At 46.7% G+C, this 13,662-nt stretch overlaps 1 protein-coding gene across 3 annotated transcripts in view; it reads left to right on the top strand.

The window, feature by feature from the left end:
• Positions 1-13,662, top strand: part of LOC106584800 (epidermal growth factor receptor kinase substrate 8-like protein 2) — a 97,595-nt gene that overhangs the window by 54,858 nt on the left and 29,075 nt on the right. For all 3 annotated transcript variants that reach the window (XM_045706542.1, XM_045706541.1, XM_045706543.1), the window contains 5 exons: positions 3,629-3,790; positions 9,987-10,136; positions 10,929-11,008; positions 11,109-11,221; positions 13,085-13,161. In XM_045706542.1, the coding sequence (XP_045562498.1) occupies positions 3,629-3,790; positions 9,987-10,136; positions 10,929-11,008; positions 11,109-11,221; positions 13,085-13,161 (582 nt within the window). The remainder of the gene's footprint in view (positions 1-3,628; positions 3,791-9,986; positions 10,137-10,928; positions 11,009-11,108; positions 11,222-13,084; positions 13,162-13,662) is intronic.

Genomic DNA, 13,662 nt, shown 5'->3' with positions numbered 1-13,662 from the left:
CTCTCTCTACACACACCTCTCTTTACACACACCTCTCTCTCTACACACACAGCTGGAGCTTACTGTTAGGATAAACATACACCTCTCTCTACACACACCTCTCTCTACACACACCTCTCTCTACACACACCTCTCTCTACACACACCTCTCTCTCTACACACACCTCTCTCTCTACACACACCTCTCTCTCTACACACACCTCTCTCTTTACACACACCTCTCTCTACACACACCTCTCTTTACACACACACCTCTCTCTACACACACCTCTATCTACACACACCTCTCTCTCTCTCTCTCTCTACACACACACCTCCCTGTCTCTCTACAAACACCTCTCCCTGTCTCTCTACACACACCGCTCCCTCTCTCTACACACACCGCTCCCTCTCTCTACACACACCTCTCCCTCTCTCTACACACACCTCTCCCTGTCTCTCTACACACACCTCTCCCTGTCTCTCTACACACACCTCTCCCTGTCTCTCTACACACACCTCTCCCTGTCTCTCTACACACACCGCTCTCTCTCTCTGCACACACCGCTCTCTCTCTCTGCACACACCTCTCCCTGTCTCTCTACACACACCTCTCCCTGTCTCTCTACACACACCGCTCTCTCTCTCTCAATTCAATTCAAGGGGCTTTATTGGCATGGGAATCGTGTTTACATTGCCAAAGCAAGTGAAGTAGATAATATACTAAAGTGAAATAAACAATAAAAATGAACAGTAAACATTACACTCACAGAAGTTTCAAAAGAATAAAGACATTACAAATGTCATATTATGTATATATACAGTGTTGTAACAATGTACAAATGGTTAAAGTACACAAGGGAAAATAAATAAGCATAAATATGGGTTGTATTTACAATGGTGTTTGTTCTTCACTGGTTGCCCTTTTCTTGTGGCAACAGGTCACAAATCTTGCTGTGATGGCACACTATGGTATTTCATCCAGTAGATATGGGAGTTTATCAAAATTGGGTTTGTTTTTTGAATTCTTTGTGGGTCTGTGTAATCTGAGGGAAATATGTGCATCTCATACATTGGGCAGGAGGTTAGGAAGTGCAGCTCAGTTTCCACCTCATTTTGTGGGCAGTGTGCACATAGCCTGTCTTCTCTTGAGAGCCAAGTCTGTCTACGGCGGCCTTTCTCAATAGCAAGGCTATGCTCATTGAGTCTGTACATAGTCAAAGCTTTTCTTAATTTTGGGTGAGTCACAGAGTCTGTTTTTTGGTTGATTCTTTCCAGTGTGACAAATAGTTATCTTTTTGCTTACTCATAATTTGGTTGGGTCTGTTTTTGTTTGTGAACAGAGCCCCAGAACCGGCTCTCTCTGTGGTGGAATGTGTGGGCATTGTTTCCTTTTAGGTGATTGAAGAATTGAACAGCTCTCTTCTGGATTTCGTTATCTAGTGGGTATAGTCTTATTTCTGCTCTGCATGCATTATTTGGGGGTTTGAGTTGTATATTTTAGCAGAATTCTGCATACAGAGTCTCAATTGGGTGTTTGTCCCATTTTAAGAATTATTGGTTGGTGAGTGGACCCCCCAAACCTCACAACCATAGAGGGCAATGGATTCTTTAACTGATTTGGAGTATTTTTAGCCAAATCTTAATTGGGATGTCGAGTTTAATGTTCCTTTTGATATCGTAGAAGGCCGTTCTTGCCTTCTCTCTTAGATCATTCACAGCTTTGTGGAAGTTACCTGTTGGTTAGGTCGAGGTTGGTATAGTTTCCAGGGCAACGGTGTCTAGATGGAATTAGTATTAGTGGTTATGGAAACTGGACTTGTTTTTTTTTGGAACACTATTATTTACTGTCAGGGCCCAGGTCTCTATAGATACAGTTGAAGTCGGAAGTTTACATACACTTAGGTTGGAGTCATTAAAACTCATTTTTCAACCACTGCACAAATTTCTTGTTAACAAACTATAGTTTTGGCAAGTCGGTTAGGACATCTACTTTGTGCATGACACAAGTCATTTTTCCAACAAATGTTTACAGACAGATTATTTCACTTATAATTCACTGTATCACAATTCCAGTGGGTCAGAAGTTTACATACACTAAGTTGACTGTGCCTTTAAACAGCTTGGAAAATTCCAGAAAATTATGTTATGGCTTTAGAAGCTTCTGATAGGCTAATTGACATAATTTCAGTCAATTGGAGCTGTACCTGTGGATGTATTTCATGGCCTACCTTCAAACCCAGTGCCTCTTTGCTTGACATCATGGGAAAATCAAATCAGCAAAGACCTCAGAAAAAAAATTGTAGACCTTCACAAGTCTGGTTCATCCTTGGGAGCAATTCTCAAATGCCTGAAGGTACCACGTTCATCTGTACAAACAATAGTACGCAAGTATAAACACCATGGGACCACGCAGCCGTCATACCGCTCAGGAAGGAGACGCGTTCTGTCTCCTAGACATGAACGTACTTTGGTGCAAAAAGTGCAAATCAATCACAGAACAACAGCAAATGATCTTGTGAAGATGCTGGAGGAAACAGGTACAAAAGTATCTATATCCACAGTAAAACAAGTCCTATATCGACATAACCTGAAAGGCCTCTCAGCAAGGAAGAAGCCACTGCTCCAAAACCGCCATAAAAAAGCCAGACTACGGTTTGCAACTGCACATGCGGACAAATATCGTACTTTTTGGAGAAATGTCCTCTGGTCTGATGAAACAAAAATAGAACTGTTTGGCCATAATGACCATTGTTATGTTTGGAGGAAAAAGGGGGAGGCTTGCAAGCCGAAGAACACCATCCCAACCATGAAGCACGGGGGTGGCAGCATCATGTTGTCGGGGTGCTTTGCTGCAGGAGGAACTGGTGCACTTCACAAAATAGATGGCATCATGAGGAATGAAAATTATGTGGAAATATTGAAGGAACATCTCAAGACATCAGTCAGGAAGTTAAAGCTTGGTCGCAAATGGGTCTTCCAAATGGACAATGACCCCAAGCACACTTCCAAAGTTGTGGCAAAATGGCTTAAGGACAATAAAGTCAAGGTATTGGGGTGGCCATCACAAAGCCCTGACCTCAATCCTATAGAACATTTGAGGGCAGAACTGAGAAAGCATGTGCGAGCAAGGTGGCCTACAAACCTGACTCAGTTACACCAGCTCTGTTAGGAGGAATGGACCAAGATTCACCCAACTTATTGTGGGAAGCTCGTGGAAGGCTACCCGAAACGTTTGACCCAAGTTTTTTAATTGTTTAAGGCAATGCTACCAAATACTATTTGAGTGTAAACTTCTGACCCACTGGGAATGTGATGAAAGCTGAAATAAATAATTCTCTGCTATTATTCTGACATTTCACATTCTTAAAATAAAGTGGTGATCTGACCTAAGACAGAGAATTACTTTACTAGGATTAAATGTCAGGAATTGTGAAAAACGGAGTATAAATGTATTTGGCTAAACTTCAGACTTCAACTGTGTATATGTATATACTGAACAAAAATATAAATCAACATGCAACATTTTCAAAGATTTTACTGAGTTACAGTTCATATATGGAAATCAGTCAATTTAAATAAATTCATTAGGCCCTACTCTATGAATTTTTTGTTATCTAACCATCTCTTCCCCCCCCCCACCACACAGCACCTGTCCACCTTCATGATGGACAAGACAGAGTCCATTGCTACAGTGGATGATGCCATTAAGAAGCTGGTGCTGCTGGACTCTAAAGAGAAGATCTGGACCCAGGAGATGCTGCTGCAGGTCAGCGACAAGGCTGTACGTCTCCTGGATGTTGATACACAGGTAAGACTTACACACACACACACACACACACACACACACACACAGACACACACACACACACACACACACAGACACACACAGACACACACACACACACACACACACACACACACACACACACACACACACACACACACACACAGGTAAGACTGTGAAGCAAGCGTGAGGGATATGTACCTAATGTAGGAAAACAGTTGCTGGGCAACAACATATCCTGTAGATAAAGAAAGTTGGAAGTTCCATTCCAGCTATACAGCATAGCTGCAACTAGCAACTGGAACGAGCTGCAACAAACCCTCAACTTAGGCCTCACTCCCCCCCTATCTGAGATATCTACTGCAGACCTCATCCTCCACATACAACACCCGTTCTGCCAGTCACATTCTGTCAAAGGAACCCAAAGCACACACATCTCTGGGTCGCTTGTCTTTTCAGTTCGATGCAGCTAGCGACTGGAACGAGCTGCAGCAAACACTCAAACTGGACAGTTTTATCTCAATCTCTTCTTTCAAAGACTCAATCATGGACACTCTTACTGACAGTTGTGGCTGCTTTGTGTGATGTATTGTTATCTCTACCTTCTTGCCCTTTGTGCTGTTGTCTGCGCCCAATAATGTCTGTACCATGTTTTGTGTTTCTACCATGTTGTTGTCATGTTGTGTTGCTACCATGTTGTGTTTCTACCATGTTGTTGTCATGTTGTGTTTGCTACCATGTTGTTGTCATGTTGTGCTGCTACCATGTTGTTGTCATGTTGTGCTGCTACCATGTTGTGTTGCTACCATGTTGTTGTGTTGCTACCATGTTGTTGTCATGTTGTGTTGCTACCATGTTGTTGTCATGTTGTGCTGCTACCATGTTGTTGTCATGTTGTGTTGCTACCATGCTGTGTTGTCATGTGTTGCTGCCATGTTGTGTTGCTACCAGGTTGTTGTCATGTTGTGTTGCTACCATGTTGTTGTCATGTTGTGCTGCTACCATGTTGTTGTCATGTTGTGTTGCTACCATTGTCACATCCTGGCCAGTATAAGGGTTAATTGTTATTGTAGTTTGGTCAGGACGTGGCAGAGGGTATTTGTTTTATGTGGTTCGGGGTGGTGTTTTGGTAAAAGGGTGTTTAGTATTTCCGGGTTTTTGGGTTATGATCTATGTTTATGTAATTCTATGTTTAGTCTAGGTAGTCTGTTTCTATGTAGAGTTAATTGGGGTGGACTTCCAATTGAAGGCAGCTGTGTGGTGTTGCCTTTATTGGAAGTCCTATATTAGTTGGGTGTGTTGGTCTGTGTGTTTGTGGGAGATTGTTCTGTGTTTAGCCTTGTGCCTTGCCAGACTGTCTGTATATCGGTCGTTCACTTGTTTTGTTATTTTGGTGTTCATTTTGGGAAGTTAATAAACGTCAAGATGAGCTTACACATACCTGCTGCGTTTTGGTCCTCCATTACCGACGATAACCGTGACAGAATCTCCCACCAAACCAGGACCAAGCAGCAGAGGAAGGAGCAGTGGGATTTTGAGTTGGACTATGGTGAGAGATGGACTTGGGAGGAGATCTTGGGGGGAGAAGGCTCCTACACTTGGGAGGAGATCCAATCAGGAAAAGATCGCCTTCCATGGGGACAGGTGGTAAGAGAGAGAGAGGAAAGGCGAAAGGCTGGTATGGACCGGGAACGTTTCCGAGGAACACGACTGGCGTTGAAGCACGAGAGGCACCCCCAAGAATTTTTTTGGGGGGGCACACGGGTAGTTTGGCTAGGCATAGGAAGAGCCGGAAGCCAGCTACCCGTGGTTATATGGAGGAGCGTATGAGGTGGAGAGCGCCATGTTTCGCTGAGGAGCGCACTATCTCACCCATACGCACGCACAGTCCGGTGCGCGTTATTCCAGCCCCTCGCAGGTGCCGTGCTAGAGCGGGCATCCAGCCTGGTAGGAGGATGCCTGCGCAGCGCATCTGGTCGCCGGTACGCCTCCGAGGACCAGGCTACCCAACTCCCGCTCTACGCACGGCTACCATCAGGCCCCTGCACAGCCCAGTCTGCCCTGTACAAGCACCCCGCTCGTACAGGGCTACTAGTTCCATCCAGCCAAGACGGGTTGTGCAGGAGGTAAGATCAAGACCGACTGTGCGCCTCCATAGCCCTAGGTTTCCAGCTCCTGTCTCTCGTGCGGACCCGGAAGTACGTCAGCCCAGTCCGACTCGTCCTGTTCCCGCTCCCCGCACTAGCCTGGAGGTGCGTGTTCCCAGTCTGGTACTTCCAGCACCACGCACCAGGCTTCAAGTGCGTCATCCCAGTCCGACGTCGCCCGAACTGCCCGTCAGTCAAGAGTCGCCCGAACTGCCCGTCAGTCAAGAGTCGCCAGAACTGCCCGTCAGTCAAGAGTCGCCAGAACTGCCCGTCAGTCAAGAGTCGCCAGAACTGCCCGTCAGTCAAGAGTCGCCAGAACTGCCCGTCAGTCAAGAGTCGCCAGAACTGCCCGTCAGTCAAGAGTCGCCAGAACTGCCCGTCAGTCAAGAGTCGCCAGAACTGCCCGTCAGTCAAGAGTCGCCAGAACTGCCCGTCAGTCAAGAGTCGCCAGAACTGCCCGTCAGTCAAGAGTCGCCAGAGCCACCCACTAGTCAGGAGCTGCCAGAGTGGCCAGACTGCCCGGAGATGCCAGAGTGGCCAGGCTGCCCGGAGATGCCAGAGTGGCCAGGCTGCCCGGAGATGCCAGAGTGGCCAGGCTGCCCGGAGCTGCCAGAGTGGCCAGGCTGCCCGGAGCTGCCAGAGTGGCCAGGCTGCCCGGAGCTGCCAGAGTGGCCAGGCTGCCCGGAGCTGCCAGAGTGGCCAGGCTGCCCGGAGATGCCAGAGTGGCCAGGCTGCCCGGAGCTGCCAGAGTGGCCAGGCTGCCCCGAGCTGCCAGAGTGGCCCGACTGCCTGGAACGGCCAGAACCGGAGCCACCTCCAGATATAGGTGGGTTGGGGAGGGGGGGTGTCGCACAGTGCCGTCGTTGACGGCAGCCACCCTCCCTTCCCTCCCTTTAGTTTAGGGGGATTTTGGTTTTGTTGTTTGGGGTTGTTTTTTTGGTTTTTTTGGGGTGCTTCCGGGGTTGGCACCTTTAAGGGGGGGGGGGTACTGTCACGTCCTGGCCAGTATAAGGGTTAATTGTTATTGTAGTTTGGCCAGGACGTGGCAGAGGGTATTTGTTTTATGTGGTTCGGGGTGGTGTGTTTGTTAAAAGGGTGTTTGATTTAGTATTTCCAGGTTTTTGGGTTATGATCTATGTTTATGTAATTCTATGTTTAGTCTAGGTAGTCTGTTTCTATGTAGAGTTAATTGGGGTGGACTTCCAATTGAAGGCAGCTGTGTGGTGTTGCCTTTGATTGGAAGTCCTATATTAGTTGGGTGTGTTGGTCTGTGTGTTTGTGGGAGATTGTTCTGTGTTTAGCCTTGTGCCTTGCCAGACTGTCTGTATATCGTTCGTTCACTTGTTTTGTTATTTTGGTGTTCATTTTGGGAAGTTAATAAACGTCAAGTTGAGCTTACACATACCTGCTGCGTTTTGGTCCTCCATTAATGACGATAACCGTGACAACCATGCTGTGTTGTCATGTGTTGCTGCCTTGCTATGTTGTCATCTTAGGTCTCTCTTTATGTAGTGTTGTGTCTCTCTTGTTGTGATGTGTGTTTTGTCCTATATTTATATTGTATTTATTTATTTATTTTTAATCCAAGGCCCCCATCCCCGCAGGAGGCCTTTTTCCTTTTGGTAGGCCGTCATTGTAAATAAGAATTTGTTGCGTAGTTATATAAAAGTAAAAAAAATGTTTTTAAAAGGCAGTGGTTTTCATACCAACTATTAAAGACCTGTGCTGTTATAGTTTTTATCCTGACCTGTAGTTGGTCATATTTTCATATATGTATAGTATAATCAGTGGTGACCTGTCATTCAGGGCTAAATAGAATATAATATTGAGTTAATAAAGCCACATACAAACATGGTCTCTCTTATGTTTTCTTGAGTAAGGCAGCTCCGAAATGTAGGTGTTTCAGCCTAGTTCAGTGCTTTCTGTGGTGGTGGTGGGGCAGCCAGCGGAAAATACAGATCGTAGAGGTTGGTCATGTTCTCTAGTTACGCTGTGATTGGCTCAGTCTTCTGTCACTCATGGGGGACACTACGTCACCGCAAATTCTATAAGGAGAGCATGGCAGTTCATGCCCCTTGGGTGCTGCCCGTGATTTACATTAGAAGTGCCCATCCAAGAAGGCTCAAGGTCATTGGCCACAGATAAAATGACATCACATCATGTTTTATCTACCGTAGCTTTGATTGGGCTGATCATGTAAACGTCATACTTTGCCTGCCTACTTTGGTGCTCAAGGATACATAATGTTGTTGGAGAGGGTGTTGGAGAGGGTGTGTGGTCCAAGTCTGGGTTTAATATGGGTCTCTATTCCAAGCTTAAAAGGACAAACATTCACATGCATCACCATGGGCCAGAAAAGGTTGAGTACATTGGCCATGCTGTCAAGCCAGCATGACTTGTGCCCTGTTAAAAACAACTGGAAACTCTGAACTGGGAAATCTCAGACTTCAGTGAGTTCAAGACAACTGGGAACTCGGAGGAAAACGAGTTCTGACTGGGAAATTACGCTTTGAATGGTCATGCAACTCAGAATTCCAAGTCGGGAACTCCGGCCTCCTTCTAGAGCTTTGACTTGAAGATAATGTCCTACATAGGGCTGTAATTGTGATAATGTCCTACATAGGGCTGTAATTGCGACAATGACCTACATAGGGCTGTAATTGTGATAATGTCCTACATAGGGCTGTAATTGCGACAATGACCTACATAGGGCTGTAATTGTGATAATGTCCTACATAGGGCTGTAACTGTGATAATGTCATACATAGTGCTGTAATTTTGATAATGTCATACATAGTGCTGTAATTGTGATAATGTCCTACATAGGGCTGTAATTATGCCAGTCCAAGTCTACAGTCTTTCTCATTATTTGATGACACCAACATCTGAGGCCATATTCCTGTGTTATGTAGGCATGTCATTTCTGAGCCAACCCACAGATCTGTAGACCTTTAGACCTTTATAACTGATGACCTGACACCTTTGATATGGAATAATCTCTCTCTCCTTCTCTCCACCTCCCTCTCCTTCTCTATACCCCTCTCTCTCTCTCTCTCCTTCTCTATACCTCTCTCTCTCTCCCTCTCTTCTCTATACGTCTCTCTCCCTCTCTCTCTCGCCTTCACTATGCCTCTCTCTCTCTCTCTACCTCTCTCTATACCTCTCTCTATACCTCTCTCTATACCTCTCTCTATACCTCTCTCTCTATACCTCTCTCTCTCTCTTTCTCTATACCTCTCTCTCTCCTTCTCTATACCTCTCTCTCCTTCTCTATACCTCTCTCTCTATACCTTTCTCTATCTCTATACCTCTCTCTCTCCTTCTCTATACCTCTCTCTCTCTATACCCCTCTCTCTCTCTCCTTCTCTATACCTCTCTCTCTCCCTCCCTCCCTCCCTCCCTCCCTCCCTCCCTCCCTCCCTCCCTCCCTCCCACCCACCCACCCTCCATCCCACCCTCCTCCCCACCCTCCCTCCTCCCCCACCCTCCATCCCTCCCCCCCTCCCCTATACCTCTCTCTCTCTCTCTCTCTCTCTCCCTCCTTCTCTATACCTCTCTCTCTCTCTTTCCCTCTCTCTCCTTCTCCCTCTCCTTCTCTATACCTCTCTCCTTCTCTCCCTCTCCTTCTCTATACCTCTCTCTCTCCTTCCTTCCCTCCCTCTCTCTCTTTCCCTCTCTCCTTCTCTCTCTTTCCCTCTCTCTCCTTCCCTTCCTCTCTCTCCCTTTCCCTCTCTCTCCTTCCCTCCCTCTCTCTCCCTTTCCCTCTCTCCCTCCCTCCCACCCACCCTCCCTCCCTCCCTCCTCGCCTCCCTCCCTCCCTCCTCGCCTCCCTCCCTCCCTCCTCGCCACCCTCCCTCCCTCCTCGCCACCCTCCCTCCTCGCCACCCTCCCTCCTTGCCACCCTCCCTCCCTCCTCGCCACTCTCCCTCCCTCCCTCCTCGCCACCCTCCCTCCTCGCCACCCTCCCTCCCTCCTCGCCACTCTCCCTCCCTCCCTCCTCGCCACCCTCCCTCCCTCCCTCCTCGCCACCCTCCCTCCTCGCCACCCTCCCTCCCTCCTCGCCACCCTTATAGGAAGAGTTGGAAAACTTCCCTCTGCCTACGATCCACCACTGCCAGACAGTGTTGAATCAGACCAGGTATCCATCTGTCCTACTGCTGGTGTGTCAAGACACTGAACAGCACAGACCTGACATACACTTCTTCCAGTGTGACGAGGTGGAGGTGGGTCACCATTATCTCTATGCAGTTGTTACGGATACAGGTATCCTGTGTGTGTGTGTGTGTGTGTGTGTGTGTGTGTGTGTGTGTGTGTGTGTGTGTGTGTGTGTGTGTGTGTGTGTGTGTGTGTGTGTGTGTGTGTGTGTGTGTGTGTGTGTGTGTGCGTGCGTGCGTGCGTGCGTGCGTGCGTGCGTGCGTGCGTGCGTGCGTGCGTGCGTGCGTGCGTGCGTGCGTGCGTGCGTGCGTGCGTCGCGTGCGTGCGTCGCGTGCGTGCGTGCGTGCGTGCGTGCGTGCGCGTGCGTGCGTGCGTGCGTGCGTGCGTGCGTCGCGTGCGTGCGTGCGTGCGCGTGCGTGCGTCGCGTGCGTGCGTGCGTGCGTGCGTGCGTCGCGTGCGCGTGCGCGTCGCGTGCGTGCGTGCGTGCGTGCGTCGCGTCGCGTGCGCGTCGCGTCGCGTCGCGTCGCGTGCGTGCGTGCGTCGCGTGTTCTCTCCTTCTGCCCTAGTCACAGGTGCCAGTCATCAGTCGCCAATCAGAAGACACACCTGCTCCTTTTCCCTTACCCAATCACATCCCCTTTCCCTTGGTTTAAAACCCAGTCAGTTGTTTACCCAAACAGACATTATCCAGGCTCGCGACGCAGGAAGCACAAGTCTGTAGAAAACAGAGCTAAAGTTGGAGCTTTTTTTTTAATGTACAGATAATTAATATATCTAACAATACATCCTCCAAGTCTTCTTTCTCCAAGACAAGTTTTATTTAGATAATATTCTCTGTCTTTTGTCTCTGTCCCCTACAGTCAGAGATGGTCCATGCAGACATCGACAGTGCCCTGGGGGACAGCAAACATGGGAAGAAGATGCGACCACAGACCTTGAAGTAAAAACCCTTACCTCTTAAAGAGGCCTGACGTGGGGGGGGGGGGGCCTGATTTATAATGGGGGTGCCCAGCTCCCCTTAACTCCTCTCTTCCTCTCAGGGTCAACCAGGAGAAGATGAAGCACCACAGAGAGTCCATCATCCCCCCCTCCTCGGCCCCCAAGGGCTCGGCCCCCGCAGTCAAGGGCCGTGTGGCTGCCATGAACATGCAGGGTAAGAGTACACACACTGATACACACGCACACACACACTGATACACACACAGTGATACACACACACACACATACTGATACACACACACACACCCTCACTGTAACACACACACACATTGTCTCTGGTCCAACCCATTGGTTTCTGGGACCAATCAGATGGCTTGAATGTGTTCACATTCGGTGAAGGGTCTGGGTGTATGGTTATATCAGGGTGGTTATATCAGGGTGGTTATATCAGGGTGGTTATATCAGGGTGGTTATATCAGGGTGGTTATATCAGGATGGTTATATCAGGGTGGTTATATCAGGGTGGTTATATCAGGATGGTTATATCAGGGTGGTTATATCAGGGTGGTTATATCAGGGTGGTTATATCAGGGTGGTTATATCAGGGTGGTTATATCAGGATGGTTATATCAGGGTGGTTATATCAGGGTGGTTATATCAGGGTGGTTATATCAGGATGGTTATATCAGGATGGTTATATCAGGATGGTTATATCAGGGTGGTTATATCAGGATGGTTATATCAGGGTGGTTATATCAGGGTGGTTATATCAGGGTGGTTATATCAGGATGGTTATATCTGGATTGTTATATCAGGGTGGTTATATCAGGGTGGTTATATCAGGATGGTTATATCTGGATTGTTATATCAGGATGGTTATATCATGTTAGTCATATCAGGATGGTTATATCAGGGTGGTTATATCAGGATGGTTATATCAGGGTGGTTATATCAGGGTGGTTATATCAGGGTGGTTATATCAGGGTGGTTATATCAGGATGGTTATATCTGGATTGTTATATCAGGGTGGTTATATCAGGATGGTTATATCAGGATGGTTATATCTGGATTGTTATATCAGGATGGTTATATCAGGGTGGTTATATCAGGATTGTTATATCAGGATGGTCATATCATGTTAGTCATATCAGGATTGTTATATCTGGATTGTTATATCAGGATTGTTATATCTGGATTGTTATATCAGGATGGTTATATCATGTTAGTCATATCAGGGTGGTTATATCAGGGTGGTTATATCAGGATGGTTATATCATGTTAGTCATATCAGGATGGTTATATCAGGATGGTTATATCAGGATGGTCATATCTGGATGGTTATATCAGGGTGGTTATATCAGGATGGTCATATCATGTTAGTCATATCAGGATGGTTATATCAGGATGGTCATATCATGTTAGTCATATCAGGATGGTTATATCAGGATGGTCATATCTGGATGGTTATATCAGGGTGGTTATATCAGGGTGGTTAGATCAGGATGGTTATATCAGGGTGGTTATATCAGGATGGTCATATCTGGATGGTTATATCAGGGTGGTTATATCAGGGTGGTTATATCAGGGTGGTTATATCAGGGTGGTTATATCAGGATTGTTATATCAGGGTGGTTATATCTGGATGGTTATATCATGTTAGTCATATCAGGATGGTTATATCTGGATTGTTATATCAGGATGGTTATATCAGGGTGGTTATATCAGGGTGGTTATATCAGGGTGGTTATATCAGGGTGGTTATATCAGGGTGGTTATATCAGGGTGGTTATATCAGGATGGTTATATCAGGGTGGTTATATCAGGATGGTTATATCAGGGTGGTTATATCAGGGTGGTTATATCATGTTAGTCATATCAGGATGGTTATATCTGGATTGTTATATCAGGATGGTCATATCCTTGCGGAGAAAGACTAACGTCCGTGGGCAGCCAGGCAAACAGACACACACACACTGTAATACACACACACACTGATACACACACACACTGATACACACACACACTGATACACACACACACAAAACAACAACAACAATAACTGTTATCATTATTTCAGATGTGGAGAGGCGAGGTTCGGCCCAGCAGGACCCAGAGTCCCATGAGAAGCTGGCCCAGCGCATTGAGAAGGACGTGGTGAGTTACACTATTATTTATTCAATACTAATGTAATACTATTATTAATATTATTAATTGATTGGATTTATAAAGCTTTTTCATGATGCTCAAAGCGCTTTACAAGATGTAAAACAAGATGGTCGCCCTGTTTCTAGCTCCTAGCCAACTTTGCAGGATTTTTTTTGTTTTGTTTATTTTTGTTATTTCTTACATTATTTGCACAGAATGCTTCTTGTATTACTACCTACATCCGAAAATAATTTTTGGACATTAGATCGGATGTCAGTCACCAAAAATTCAACCAGAAATTAATCTTTCCTGACCTGGATCCTTTGTTTGGACACTCTGATGCAGACCCATTCATCCCTGGTGCTACACCAACATGTAGACACCGGAGAAGAGGGAGGAGAAGTGGGATCCTTGTCAGACTCAGGAGGCGAGCAAACCATCCACCGCTTCCGAGTTTATTACACGTTAACGTTCAGTCGCTGGACTGAGTAGGTGAGCTCAGGGCGAGGA

Source organism: Salmo salar, chromosome ssa23 (genome assembly GCF_905237065.1).
Source record: "Salmo salar chromosome ssa23, Ssal_v3.1, whole genome shotgun sequence".
NCBI classification, from domain to species: Eukaryota; Metazoa; Chordata; class Actinopteri; order Salmoniformes; family Salmonidae; genus Salmo; species Salmo salar.
This window is presented reverse-complemented; position numbering and strand designations above follow the sequence as displayed.